The sequence below is a fragment of the Phyllostomus hastatus genome, unplaced genomic scaffold (assembly GCF_019186645.2).
Source record: "Phyllostomus hastatus isolate PE091 unplaced genomic scaffold, TTU_PhHast_1.1 phas_scaffold_1066, whole genome shotgun sequence".
Taxonomy (NCBI): Eukaryota; Metazoa; Chordata; class Mammalia; order Chiroptera; family Phyllostomidae; genus Phyllostomus; species Phyllostomus hastatus.
The window spans coordinates 34,575,228-34,589,739 of record NW_025334004.1 but is presented as its reverse complement, the minus strand read 5'-3'; the positions used below and the strand labels follow the sequence as shown (position 1 = coordinate 34,589,739).

General features: G+C 59.8%; 1 protein-coding gene across 2 annotated transcripts in view; it reads right to left on the bottom strand.

Moving 5' to 3' along the window:
- The window catches only part of INPP5A (inositol polyphosphate-5-phosphatase A), a 141,672-nt gene that overhangs the window by 51,865 nt on the left and 75,295 nt on the right, over positions 1–14,512 (bottom strand). For both annotated transcript variants that reach the window (XM_045853845.1, XM_045853844.1), the window contains exon 5: positions 2,240–2,303. In XM_045853845.1, coding sequence (XP_045709801.1) covers positions 2,240–2,303 — 64 coding nt within the window. The remainder of the gene's footprint in view (positions 1–2,239; positions 2,304–14,512) is intronic.

Here is a 14,512-nt window from a genome sequence, read left to right as displayed (position 1 = left end):
GTCCCATACTCTTCCTGTTGGTATCCCCGTTACACACACACTACACCTTTCGTAGCTGTGCCACGGTTCTTGGACATTTGCTCTTCTTTTTCCCTCTCTGTCTTCTCAGTCTGGAAAGTTCTTGATGCCACACCGTCCAGGTCGCTGGGCCTCCCCTCAGCAATGTCCCGACGGACAAGTCCGTCCAAGGCACTCCTCCGTTCTGCCCAGCGCTTCTGGCACCGGCCTCCCCTCTCCACTCTTCCGCAGCGTCTCCGTCTTTCCCTCGCGTCACCCGCCTGCTCTTGCACGTCCGCTCTTCCATCAGACCCCGCAAATTAACCAGTTATTTCTAAGTCCCATTCTGAAAGCTCCAAACCTATGTGCTATCTGAGTCTATGCATACTTGTTCTCTTCGGGGTGTATTTTTACATTTTTGAGTGCCTTGTAGTTTTTGGTTGAAAGTAGCAAGTAAATAACTGGGCAGGAGAAAGTGAGGTAGACAGTCCTTTCTTGCGAGGTTTTACGTTGACCTGGCAAGGAGCCAGGCCGGGTTTCCTGCACGGTCAGAGGCTAAAGCATCCTCGAGGGCCCTGCTCCTGTCTCCTCTGCCGTCACAGGGCTCCTGTGACACTCTGGTCCGCACGGGCCCGGGCCCCGGCTGGGAGCTGCGGTGCTGCGGTTTGGGCGGATGGGGGACTGCACTGCGCCCGAGTGCGGCTCAGTCTCATGGTCAGCGTGTGTCCCCACACGTGCTTCTCAGCACCGCCCCCTCCCCCCCATTTCAAAGCAGCGGCTTCCCCTCCCCTGCCAGAGGCTTGGGGGAGTTTTTCTCTGGTCTCCACCCTGAGGGTGTGGTGGGGCTCCCGGAGAAACACACAGAAGTGTGCGGGCCCCAGGCGTCTCCTGCACTCGGCTCCAGCCTGTGTCAGCACCTGCGTGTGGAGCTCCGGGCGGCTACAGCACTGGTCCCTGCACGGCGAGCGCCGTGCGTGGGCCGGCGCCTGTCTCTGCGCCGCGGTGTGCCCTGTGACCTCGCCTCACCAAGGGCTCTGAGAAGGGCTGTCCAGCTTTTCCTTGTTGTGAAGGCAGGGGTGACGGTTTCCAAGCTCTTTACGTGTCGAACCTGAAGCTGGAAGTCACTTTCATCTCTTCTCACCTGTACCTTTCGGGGTCCTGAAGTTTCTGCCTAGGCGCTTTTGAAATGCACGGGCTGCAGAGTAGGGGCAGGCAGCATCCCCTGCCTGAGGTGTCGGCTGCACCCCGCACCCTGTGTCCTGCATCTGCACCCTCACCCCACACCTGCAGCCCCACACCAGCACCCCACCATGCTGGGACACTGAGTGTTTTCAGGTTGACACAAATCCCTCTCACGCCTTAGCTCTCTGAGCACAGTCACTGCCGGTCACTACCACAGGTCCGGTCACTGACATGTGCAGGCCCCAGGCACGCCGTGCTGGAGTCACACGTCCCTCCGACACACAGTCTCACGCGCACCGCGGGCCAGCAGTCCCTTCCCGACCGACCTGGTTCGGCAGCAGAGCCGCAGGCGGACAGTCACGTCAAGAAAGGACCAGGTGCACGGACCGGCCCCTGTTCCAGCCTACGGCGCACGTGGGGCGGCGGCGCCCCCCCCAGCCGCCGGCCCCCGTGTGGGGACGGGCCGCGCTCGGGACCCTGTCTATCGGGATCATGGCCTGTCTCTCCCCACGTCCGTTGGTGGGAAAGTCAGGCGCTCCTGTTTAAAAGTGTGTGAAGAATCCTCAGGTGACAGGGCCGGTGACGAGCGCCCGCTGGTGGGAACCCTGCTCTCGGCCCGGACGGAACCGCCTGCGCCCGCAGCCTGTCGGAGCCGGCCGCCCCCCGAGCGAGCGAAGACGCCGGGCCTGAGAGCGCCGCTGTCGCTGCTGAAGGGGCCCTTCACACGAGCAAGGGCTCCAAGGGCGGGCGGGGCTCTGGAGAGTCTGCACGCACCCAAAGGTGCGACGCTGCCGAGGGGGGGAGAGGGGCTCCAACGCGCCTGGCTGAACGGCCGACACTGCGGTGCGTCGGGCCTGGGGCAAGCGGCCCCGGGGCCCCCAGATGCCGTGACAAGGGCCGTGACGTCAGAGGCAGCCCCGGGCGAGTCTTCCCGACGCAGACCCGTGGGCTCGCCCAGCAAGCACGGGGCAGCGCCTGCGCTTGGCCCCAGACCCGGGCTCTGGCTCGCGGTTTCAGAACGTGCCGCCCTCTCTGAGCAACTGACAGCGTGGAGTCTTACCTTTGAAGTCAAACTGGTAGATGTTTTTTAAGGACTCGTGGAGAAAATAGAAGCTTCCCAGAGCCTGCGGAGCAAACAGAGAGACCAGGTGAGAGAGCGGCGTGTGGGCGTTTCCCCAGCGGCCTGAGCCAGGGACAGGCGCTCTCCGAACGGGAGCCGGAGGTGCATTCGCTGTCGCTCAGCCCCGGGCACGGGGACCTGAGGCGCTCTGCTCGGATGACTTCCTGCCTCCGAACACCAGGAGGCGCTGCCTGCAGCCAGCTGCCGGCGGCACATCCTCCCCCAGGGGGGCCGTCCAGGGCAGCTCCCTTCTGTCGTGAGGGCCGGAGGCCCAGCGGGCAAGGGCTCAGCCCGGCGGGAGTGCCTGGACATGGCCCCGTCATGGCACACGCTGTCCCTGCCCTGCCCGCGGCTCCACACGCTGTCCCCCCTCTTCACCGCCTCACTGTGAACACACGGCAGGGTGACCCCCGGGGCTGGGGCCCTGCCCTCTCCACTCAGGAAAAGGCAAAGCTACAGGGGCCGGGCTGGCCGCCAAGGGAGGGTGGCACAAAACGTCTGTCACTAAAAGTTACTGGTTGTTTATCTGAAATGCAGACTTGACTTGGTGTTTTTTAATGTGTGTAGGTGTGTGCATGTGTCTGTGTATAAGTGTGTGTACATGTTGGCATACTTGTGTGGGTGTGTGTACGTGTGCGGTGCATGTATACACATGTGCACAGACGTGTGGGGTATGCATACAGGTGTCTGTGTGTGTGCACGCACACACGTGTATACATGGGTACATGTTAAAGGGGTGTGTGAAGGCCCTGGACGGGTCCTGCTGGGGCACACCTTCAGCTCTGCTGTCCCGTGTAGCACTCGGCAGGGAAGCCACCCTGGCACAGCTGAGCAGCAGCACACCTTCCGTCCCGCCCAGAACCCACACACTGCACACGTGTGCGCACGCGTGAGTGCCTGACGAAGGCGGGAAAGTGCCAAAGCCACAGCTCAGCTTGCTGGATCTGCCCACCCTGCTCTGGGCCACTAAGATGCAAGCTGCTCAGGCCAGCCGACACGCGGCGGCGAGGCCTTTTGGGGGGGGCGGGGGGCCTTGGAGAGATGCAGCGTGGCCTCTGGGGGGTGGGGGAGCCCCACAGAGACACAGCTCGGCCTGCTGGTGAGTGGGCCCCATGGCCCACAAGCACCCCTGCCTCTCGAGGGGCATGCAGGAACACCTGACCCGGGCCCAGACCCGGCCCAGCCTCAGGCCTTTGCCAGGCCCGGCCCGAGGCCACACACCGAGGCGGAAGCTGCCTTGGGGGTCTGTTTCTTCAGCACGGAAATGCTGTTACAGTGTTTCTCTCCTCCCAGCATTACCGAGAGAGCTGACACACAGCAGTGTCAAGTGATTGTGTCAAGTGAGTTTAAGATGGACGATGTAGTAATCTGGGGTTTGTGTGTACTGCAAAGGAGTCGAGTGAACGCCCACCGTCCACATAGTCACAATTGTGTTTCCTCGTAACGAGGACTTCCAAATGCAGCGCAGCATGCTCAGCAGTCATCAGCATGCTGCACATCTCACACCGGGACCCGCGTCACGACACCGTCGGGCCCTGCGTGACCGGGGCGCAGGCAGGAGGAGAGCCGGCGCCTTGGGACACACGGGGCACGCCTGGGCACGGCCCCTCTCTGACGCCGGCAGCTGTAGCCCTGCCACGTCAGAGGGCCGGGGGCCGGGACAGAGGACGCTCGGGGCCGCCTCGCCGTCAGCTTTCACGGGAGGCTCAGTTCGCCTGGGCGGAGCACACTCCGCAGCAGCGCAGGCAGACGGTGTCGTCGCGGACACTGAAACCGTGGCCTCACCGAGCGTGCTGCCGCCAATCTAAAATTACGGAGTTTACAACAGGTGAGTGGGAAACACGCTGCCAGTGCAGGCACAGAAACTGTGACTCACAGAGTCAGAAAATCCATAATTAGCTCTAATGAATATGTAAAGTCAAAGTTCAGCTAACTTTCCCCACGTCGAACCCACTCTATCAATAGGGTTCAGGGCCCTCATCTATCACGGCCGCGACGACGTCGCACGGAGCGGCGCCCGGGCCGGCTCTCCGGGCCCTCTGGCCGCAGCCCCTGTCAACGGTGTGTTTGACGCGCCTGAGAATATTGACTCCTTGCCTGTTTTGCTAAAAACAATTAACGCACTTTTTACATATTTATAAACCTCACTGTCAAGAGTGCTTATGAATTCTCCATTGGCACCACGCCGTCCCGTCACCGCGGCATCCCTGCCAGGAACGCAGACGCCCGCGGGGGCGCCCCACCCCCTGCAGCGGGACAGCCTCGGCGGCAGCGGTCACCCAGTGGTCACCCACAGAGCCGAGCCCTCGGAGGGCGCTGGGCGAGGACCCAAGGCAGAGCGGAGCAGCCGCACAGGAGGTGCCGGCCCCATGTGAAAATGGAACACAGTAAGGGACCGCTCCTGAGACGGCTGGGACCGGCCTGAGGTCCCCCCCGTCCCCCCGCCCCCAGGCGCCGGCATGAGCCAGTGCCCACAGCGGATGCAGCCCGCTCCTCAGGCAGCTCAGCAGGCAAGCCGGGTGCCTGGAGTGTGGGGCCTCGGTGGCAGCCCACTCCCGCGCTGAGCGGCCACACCCCACCCCGGTTTGCTTTCAGACTGGAGCCCCGACAGCAGCAGCCCGCTCTGCAAACACAGTCGACTGGAAGACCGCCGCGCAGGGCGATCCTGCATACCTGGCGGGAAGCGACATGCGGTGGCAAAACGCCGGCTGTGGGGTCCCCACCTCCCTGACGAGGCCGCCGTGCAGAGGTGTGGGGCCAGGAAGGAACACCGCTCCTTGTCAGAAACGCCTCCATCACTCTGTTTGCAAACAGATCAAATGCCCAGTGATGGATCGTTTCCGCAATTGGGTCGGCAGCCAAAGTACACACCATTAACCCGCCGGCCTGCAGCCTCCAGCTCGCTTTTTCACGAGGCAGAGAATTCCTGACACGCAAATCCAGTCGGCTTTGCGGTGAGGGCTCATGGGAACGCACTTTTCTTCTCCAGATACTACGAAAGCAGGAAGCACACAAGCGCTGCTCACGGATGAGCCCCTGGTGGGCGTGGCTGTTGTCACCCGTGCCAACAACATCCTCGGGAAAGTGTCCGGCTGTGCCTTTCCAGGAGCACCGTGGTGATGGCCAGGCCTGCGGGAGGGGCTTTCCTCCCGAAGCCGCAGAAGTGGACCACCTCTGTCCCTCCCAAGGGCCCCGGGGCCAGGGTCCCCTGTGCAGCCAGCTGCTGCCCCTGCTCCTGGGACGGGAGAGGGTGGGAAGTCCTGTCGCCAGGGTGGCGAGGGGGGAGGGGGCTGCGCATGCCACGGGCAGCACAGAACTTGGCGACTCTCAGCCACTCCGAGACGGCACCACAGGATGTTGTTTCCAAGTTAAAGGGTTTTCAACTCATTAGTAAACAAACAAGTGGATCGATGAAACAAGAAAAAAGCTTTGCAAGATACTGCTGGTAACTACCCTTCGAGTCTGCGACAAACCACAAACACTGGTCGATCTAACTTGGAACCGACCAAGGGGAACGAATCAGGGCTGGGAAGGCCTCCTGAGTTGGATGGTGTGAGGCTCCGGCACACAGTGGTCCGGGGACACGGCCCCGGTGAGGGACGAGCCCTTGCGCACGAACACGGGGCTGTGTAGGGGACAGGAGAGTCGGCTGGAGAAGCGCCGCCGCGAGCAGCTGCGTCTGCTCGTGCTCTCGGGACTGGCCGCAGTGGTCTCTGCTCTCTGAGAACAACAGGGAGCCCACTGAGGCTGACCCAGTGCTGCGCCCGAGGCTGTGCACGGGCCAGCACACTGGCCGTCTCCCCTGTGACACGGGAGAAGTGCTAACACTCCGAGGCTCGTGCGACCTACGGCACTGAGGGCCGAAGCACAGGGAGAGGCAGTGCATCTCGTGAACCCCCAGCCTGCACTTGCACAGCCAGTTCACACCAGGGAAGTGCCCCCATAAACACTCGCACGTGTGCGCACACACAGTGCACTCTCAGTGCACAAGAACGCAGGGCAGCACTTCCGGAAACACCAGCGAGTAAAGCAGCCCAGGTCCTCAGGACCGTGAAGACGGGCGAGTGGAAGGGGAGCCGGTCCTGCGAGGGACCGCTGAGAGCACGGACGACGCACACACTGCACCCCAACCCCGGACGGGCTCGCAAACAATGCTGCGGGGAAGGCGCGGTCCTCAAACTCCGCCTGTCAGGCTGCCGAGACAAAGCACTGTCAGAAGGAGCTAAATCAAAGCAGAAAAGCAACGCTAAGATTATGCACCAAAAGGAGTAAAATGACGAATGCAAGGAAGACGGGCTCCTTGGGGACGAGGGCGCTGGCCAGGCAGTGGGCCGGTGCAGGTGCCCACGGGCAGGCGAGGCACAGCTCCTGAAGCCCAGACTGCACGGGGACTTCAGGGAGCCACGTGCACCGCACCGCACCCCACAGCCACTGCGCGCTCTCCCCAGAGGGGGCCGCCACCCTCCACGGCGGTGATCAAGGCCAAAGGCCACACCCGCAGAACTCAGGGCCCATAACTGTCCACGCCCTGAATCTGCTCTCCTCCACAGGTGTCGCCAGGTTGCTGTGACAACCCGCCCTGACACCAGCAGCACGGAGCGGTCCCCGACGTGCCACCTCCTTGCCATGGCCCGCTGCCACTTGGGGCTTTGCCAACTGGATAGGTGTACAATTACACATCGTTGTTTTAACTTGAGTTTTCGTCACATTAGTTGAGCATGTGTTTTTAAGAGTATTGACAATTTAGGCCCTGGCTGGTATGGCTTGGTTGGAGCATCATCCTCTAGATCCAAAGGTCACGGGTGGACTCCTAGTCAGGGCACGTAGCCAGGCTGCAGGTCCAGTCCCGCTCATGGTGTGCATGAGGAGGCGACCAACCAGTGCTTCTGTCTCTCCATTCATCTCTCTAGAGGCAATGGGGAACGATGTCTTCAGGTGCAGATTGAAAACACAAAGAGTTTGGCAATTTCAGTTTCTCCTGTAAATTTCTTGTTCATTTCCCCCCCTACTTTCTATTGATCTTTTCCTCATTTCCTTTGTCTTTAAAATTTTCAATATAATCTGGAATTATTTCTCTATTACTTGCACTGTAAGGAATTCCTCCCACTTTTTGGCTTATCTCACCAACCTTTTTATGGCACCTTTCATTAAATGAAGTTTTCAGGGTTTTTTAAAAGATTTTATGTATTTGTTTTTAGAGAGAGGGGAAGGGAGGGAGGGAGGGAGGGAGAAAGAGAGGGAGAAAAATATCAACATGGGGTTGATACTAACGTGGCCCCCACCAGGGACCTGGCCTGCAACCCGGGCACGTGCCCTGACTGGGTATTGAACCGACAACCCTTTGGTTTGCAGCCTGCACTCAATCCACTGAACTACACCAGCCAGGGCAAAAAGTTTTCAGTTTTAAAGCAGTCAAGTTAATAAGTGTATTTCTTTATGGGTTGTATCTTTACGTCCAACTTGAAAACAGATCCCTAATGTGATTCCACGACGAGACTCTGTATTCCCATGCAAAAGTCACTGGGTTGCGGGTTTCCACAGTAACGGCCTATCTGTCGTTTCGTCCCACGTGGGCCCCACAGGCCGGTCTCATCGTCGCCAGTGCCGCCCCTGCCGCACCACACCCCGTCTAGCTGGGGCTCCGTTCTCTGAGCGCTCGCTTCGGCCCCACCGTTCCATCTCCAACAGCACTCGTTCCTACTCTGGCTCTGCAGGAAGTCTTGATTTCTAGTGGCAAAAGTGCCCTATGTCGTTTTTCTTCCTAACTGCTTTTGCTATTTTGGGCCTTTGTAGTTCCACGTAGAACTCGCACCCAGAACATCCTGCTGGATTGATGGGGGCCAGCTGGTGTCTTTACGACGTGCAGTCTCCCTTCCCACGAACCCCCCGCCCCCAGCCACACACTGAGGTCTCACTAATGTCTTGCAACGCCTCATGACCTTCTCCACCGCGGTTCTGAAGATCTTCTGTCAGACTTGGTTTTAGGCACTTTTTAGTTTCTGGTGCTACCAGAAAATGCAATTTTCAAACCGCCACTGGTTTAGGGCCATCTGATCTCGCCTGTGGAAACGCCGATGGTTTCCATGCGCCGGCCGCATGTGGCGGGCTCTCTTCGACAGTTCGTGGGACCCCAGGGTCGCTCGTTTCTTCCTGTCCCCAATTCCTGCACCATTTCTTTCCTTTTCCCCCATCTCGTTGCACGGCCAGACGGCCCAGCTCCCTGCTGAACGGAAAATGCTGGCCTGTGCTGAGGAGAGACTGTGTGCCTGGTGTGGGGTGTCGAGGAGTGCTGCGGCGAGGGGTGCAGGGAATGCCTGAACGTGGCACATGCCGATGAACTGAAAGTAGGCGAGTGAGGAAAGGAGGGTCACGGTGTCCCCCGGGGCTTGGAGAGAGGAGCTGGGTAGGGCACAGACACCTCCTGAGGCAGACGGGACTAACAGAGATGTGAGGTTCGGAGGGAAGCAAGGAGGCTGGGGTAGGCCCGTTGCCTGAGGTGCCTGCTGGACACCCACGTGGGGGCGCCACGCAGCTACTCGGATCCATGCGTCTGAAGGTCGGCGTCATGCCTGAGCGAGAAGGGCCATTTTCGGTGTCTGAAGCTGTGCGAATGTGCAGGGACGCCTCCTTCTTGTGCCTGAGCCTGGGGCACTGCAGAGGGGAGAGGCCGGGCGGCGAGGCCCATCAAAACACCAACAGAGAGCCGAGCTGGCCAGGACGAAGGGACAGGTGGCCACAGGGCTTTCTGCTTTCAGTGGGTTGACGCAGTGAAGTGCTTTGGAGACGTAACAGTGCGAGGCCAGCCTCGTGTGGCTGGCCTTGACCCCCCTGACCACGGTGGGGTCACGTGCGCTCCTCCTGGGCGCTGCTCGCCAGCACCACGTGCAGGAGCTCCGCCTTGTTTCAGAGCCTGTCTCCCTCCTCGCCACCCCAGTGAGGCGGTTCTCTGCCAAGTCTCCAGTGATGTTCCAGTTGCAAGTCCAAAGGACACTTTTCACGACACTCGGCTTCTCGGCGGCACAGGGACCCTGCCCTTCCCCCACTCCATTTCCCAGGTTCTGGATGCCATGCTGCCTCTCCAGAATCTCTGGAATCTCCTCCGTGGGACGACGACCTGCTGGATCTGCTTGGGGTCCCCGAGGAATCGTCTTCCACACCCCTTTGTGGTGGACCCCCCTCCTGTCCTCCAGGTGATGGCTCCACACACAGAGCGCTGGCCCCTGAAGGCCACCTCACAGCTCCAGGGCAGTGGTCCCCATGTGGACAGCTCTCTCATGAGGAGTCCTGTCCCTGCCCCCAACTCCGGACATCCCTGCCTCCTTCACCCTCCTGTTCCCCTCGCAAACTGTCACTCTCCCTGGGCACTTCCCACTGCGTCCCCTCCCCAGATATCCGTGGAGTCTCAAGTGCCACCTGTCCCTGACCCTCCGCTTCTCTGCATCCCCACTGCCTAGTCAGGGGACTCCTTCGTGGACCCCTGCTCCTCCACCGCTACTGCCCCTCAGCCTCTTGTCCACCAGATACCAAGGTGACCTTTTTAAAGACAGAAATATGACCCTGTCCTTCTTCTGCTCTCCCGTGACCTCCTGCCAGGCCTGCTCCCCAGGTCCCTCAGGCCCAACCCAGCCCACACACCTCCAGCCACACTGGCCCTGACCCCGGAAAAAGCAAAGTTTCCACCATCATTAGGGTATTCCCCTGCTTTGCCTTCCCCACTTGCAGCTTCTCCTCTGATGATCCCTCTGCCATGGTAGGTCTCCATGGAAATGTTTCCTCCTCCCAGCAGCCTTCCCAGATTGCTCTGTGCAGAGCCTCACCAGCCCCACACAGCCCCATCCTTCGGCAGTGCTGCCCACTCTAGCTGCAAGCTTCCCTCCTTCCTGTCACCTGGCTTCTCTAGTGGGAGGGAGGGAAGCCCCTTGAAGAAGGTCTGGTCACCCCGAGCCCCTGACACGATGCTTGGGACACAGCAGTTCACTGAGTCCTGGTTCAATGACAGAGAGGTGGAGATGCGGGACACCCACAGGAAAGACTAGCTGAGCGGCTCAGAAGGTGACGTGCAGGACTGGTCACTCACGGTTCAAAGGACAACCTAATGCATCACCTCCTTCCAAGAAGCTGACATGACTGCAAAAAATAACCCACTTTTTACCACAAGGAGGAATAACTATTTCACAAGAGTAAGCCCTGAGACCCCTGGTTTTAATAAAATTTAGCAGGTTGAGTAATAAATCAAAGCTAAGTTACAATAACGCTCATTAGATTACAGACAATAACAAATGAAACAGAGCTTTTGTTCAGATCGAGGCAGCGCTTCATTGATCTTCCCCGCGTAATGAACTCACGGACGGCCACGCCGCCTGGACGAGGTGCGCACCGCAGTCGCCCCAGCCTCGCCCGCCGGGAAGCGGAGGGAGAGGGCGCGAGGAGCATGTCGCCGTCACGAGGGCGCCCCCCCCTCCCCGAGCTGCTTCGTAACCATCGAAAATGAGCGCTGACTCCTTCACAAAGTACTAACTTTCCGATGTCAGCCTCTGGGCCAAACGCAGAAGGCCGGCACAGCGGGGTCCCCCCCGTCTGACCCTCGCCGCCGGGCCCCGCCCTCGGCTGGCTGCCTGCTGGAGAGATGCACGTGTAATTTCATTCCGTGCCCCTCCAACGGCTGACATCCGAAGTTAATTAAATTGGCTGTCCATTGTGTTCATCTACTTACACAGTTAATGACATTCCGCTCCTGAATTAAAGAGCATTTCATAAGCGCGCACCATGGGAGCTGGCATGCGTGCACCGGGTGCTGAACCCTGTCACGGCCCTGGCTGTAGTGTCCCCAATTAGGCAGCCCGGTGGAGGGCTGGGCAGAGCCCAGCCATCATGACAGGGAGGGCACACACTCCAAGCAACAGCCACTTAATGCCGCGCAGCCCACAGTAAATCCAGCAGACGAAGGTGCCTGTTAACATTTCACACCGCCGCAGTGAAGGCCCAAGGCGGGGGAGTGAGGCGGCCAGGATGGGCCCCACCGACGGGCTGCTGGGAAGGGGTGTCTGCGGGTGCTGATGGCCACTCGATGGGCGGCACCAGATCTACCAACTGCAGGGGACACTCACATCGCCCCTTGTCTGGGGGTGAGGTCGCCAACTGGCTCAGGCACAGCCCCACTGAGAGCTCACTCACTAGTTCACAAATGATTCTCAGCTCCCGCTCCAGGCCACGCTGGCAGGCGCCCAGAACTGTGTTGGGCAAATGGCCCAAGAGTGACACGGTGTGTGTGACACATGGGACAGTGATACGAAAGGTCGGCTTCTGAACATGGGCAATATCCACAGGATGCCTTGACCAACAGATGTGAACACAGGGGGTACCCCGGGGCCACTGGGGCTTCCTCCGGGCCAGAGGGCAGTGCGTGCTGCCACTGCGCGGGACACGGGTGGTGGAAGCAAGCGCCCGGCTTGGACTCACTGAGGTTGAAGTGACCGTAAAGCTCTTCAGGGGGTGTTGAAGGCAGATGGGCATCTGGGTCTGGGGCCCAGGGTAGAATCTGGGCGCAGATGTAAATGGGGTGCACGGGGTTTCGTTCCAGTGATGCTGAGCTCTCTGAGAGCTGACTACAGGCAGAGAAAGGGCACCGCCAAGAACACCACCAAAGACTGGGACCAGGACCACCGGTGTGGAGGGACTGCGGGCCAGAAGGCGAAGGGCTAAAGGAGAGATGCCAGGGCAGTCGGTGGGGACAGGGTGGTCAGCGGGGACATGGGGAGGTCAGTAGGGACACAAGGAGGTCAGTGGCGTCACAGGACAGTCAGTGGGGACACAGGGCCAGGGAGGACAAAGGGTGGTCAGTGGGATCATGGGGCACATCAAGGGCATGGGGACAGGTGACCTTGGAGTCTTCAACACTGAGGCCAGTGGTGATGGGAGCAGCTGTGTCCAAACCCCTGCCCCTTGGAGACCTGCCCACATGTGAGGACAAAGGTGCCAGAGAGGGGGTGGCAGGTGCCACCTGCAAAGAGAGAGAAGCAGAATCAGGGAGCACCAGGTCCCTCGCCGGTCCGCCCCTCCTCCTAGGCCAAATCGTCTGACAGGGAGGCAGCGCCCAGGCATGGCCATCCAGGGGGAACAGTGTGGAGACAGAGTGCGTCACCTGGGTCGGGACCTCCGGCTCCTTGTCCGTGCACCTGCTCCCCAGACAGTGCTCAGCGCGCTGTCCTGGGCCTTCCTTCCCAGCAGGGAGATCCTGCTTTCACCTGAGCGGCAGACTCATGAGCTGACACCTGACACCCAGGGGAGGGGTCCCTGTTCCACCTGGGGAGGAAGTGAGCACATCAGACTCTGCCCGTGTGCCCAGTGCCCACCCAGGTGACAGGCAGTGACGCTGGCCTGGACTTCCTCTGGAAGCACCCAGCCCATTCGGTTTGCATCACCCAGGGTTGCCTCTCAGAATGAGATGCGTTTGCAATATGGGTGCTCTCTTCGATAATACAGACTATGCAAAAAGAACGTTTTAGTAATGAGCAAAGAAATATATCAGCCTTAAAATAACAACTAGTTTGAATTATGAAATGTATTAAGTCATATTTTCCATGTCTAAATGATTACAAAAGTAAATCAATAAATGTTTATGCCAATTAAATTATGTGGAGAGTTTGTATCATAATTAAAACAGCTCTGACTTTCATCTTTTGTCTTCCAAAAATCATTAGCTCTTCAATTACGATGTCACCCCCCCCCCCACGCCCCTGAGAAGCACACCGTGTGCATTACGGACAGAGAGGTAATGAGAGCAGGGTGCACTTTAAGAGATGGCAGTGCTGAGCGCAGGCTGGCTACAAAATGCCTCCTGCCATTAGGAAAGCGCAGGGCGCATAAAATGCTACCAGAAAGACTTAATTGATTTTTAAATTCCAATCAGGTTGGGAGGCTGCCATCGACTTCAGCTGCAAGCAGCGGAGCTCAGCCCCTCCTGCAGGTGTGCTCACACAGTAGCGCTCTTCCCCGACGGGCCCGCCCCACGGCCCCACGGTCCTCACTGCATCTGCTCCGGGGGCAAAGCCTTGCACCCAGTCCCACTGCCCCCACTGGAAAATGTATCCTCTCTTCCAAAGTAACTTCTGACCTGCCCCCTGCTTTCTTCTCAGGCTCCAGTCGCAGAGTGTCAGCCGACGCCCCGCCATCTCCCTCCCCACCGCCCTCTGTTTCCCGTATCCTCCGTGCCCTGGTCCGGAGGCAGCGCGTCACTGACATCAGCCCTGCAGTGTCCGGCCAGGTGATCTGGGCAAACGCACACTCCCACAGAGCCCCGGCTCCCCATTTGCACGGGGGCCCCGCTATCCAGTTCTTTCCGCAGGAAGGTCTTCCGAGGGCGGCACACCTGGAGCGCAAGGCCTGTTGAGGAAGCCGCCCGGAGCACAGTGCTCTCCCTGGGCCCTGAATCTGGGGACCGTTGAGTCCCAGCCTCCCAAACCCCGTCCTTCAGCTTTAAAACCCAGTACCCCCTTGACCAGCCTCTAAGGGGGAGGGTGGGGCACCTTGTGTCAGTGGGGACACAGGGAGGTCAGTGGAGTCACAGGACCGTCAGCGGGGACACGAGGGGGTCAGTGGGGACGTGGAGGCTCCACACCCTCGCTGCCCATCACCTCGCACCCCTGCTTTTCTAAGAGCAACCAGTGCATAGAGCCAAGCTCAAACCCTGCATCTGCCCCCCGGTCTGAGGACCTCAGCTAAGTTACTGACGTCTCTGTGCCTCAGTTTCTCCACCTGCAACTCAGGAAGATACAGTGCCTGCTCTGTAGGGCTGTTCTGTGCCCTTGGCAGTGCGGCAGGGCAGGCGGGGGGAGGGGGTGATGTGAAAAGCACGCAGGTCAGTGCTGTGACAGTTCAGTGTTAACAAGCTTCAGTCGGCGATGCTCCCTGCCCTCTCCCCTCCGCCCTGGTGCCCTCCTCACACGAGAAGGGCAGATACCAGAACCGCAAGGCACAGCAGAAGGAGACTCTGTGTCCTCCCACCTCTGACCACCCCCCAGGAGAGGCTGCTGCCCTGAGAGCTCGGCCTGGCCACTAGTGCCCGTACAACCCCAGCCAGAAGGGGGCAGGCCCAGGAGGGGGCTCCACGGTGCTGGAGCCCAGGCACCTTGGTCTCCACCTCACTTCTGGGGCCAGATCATGGAGAGCCCTTCTGGGAAGAGCCACCTCTCTCACGTGGCCTTGACATAAACA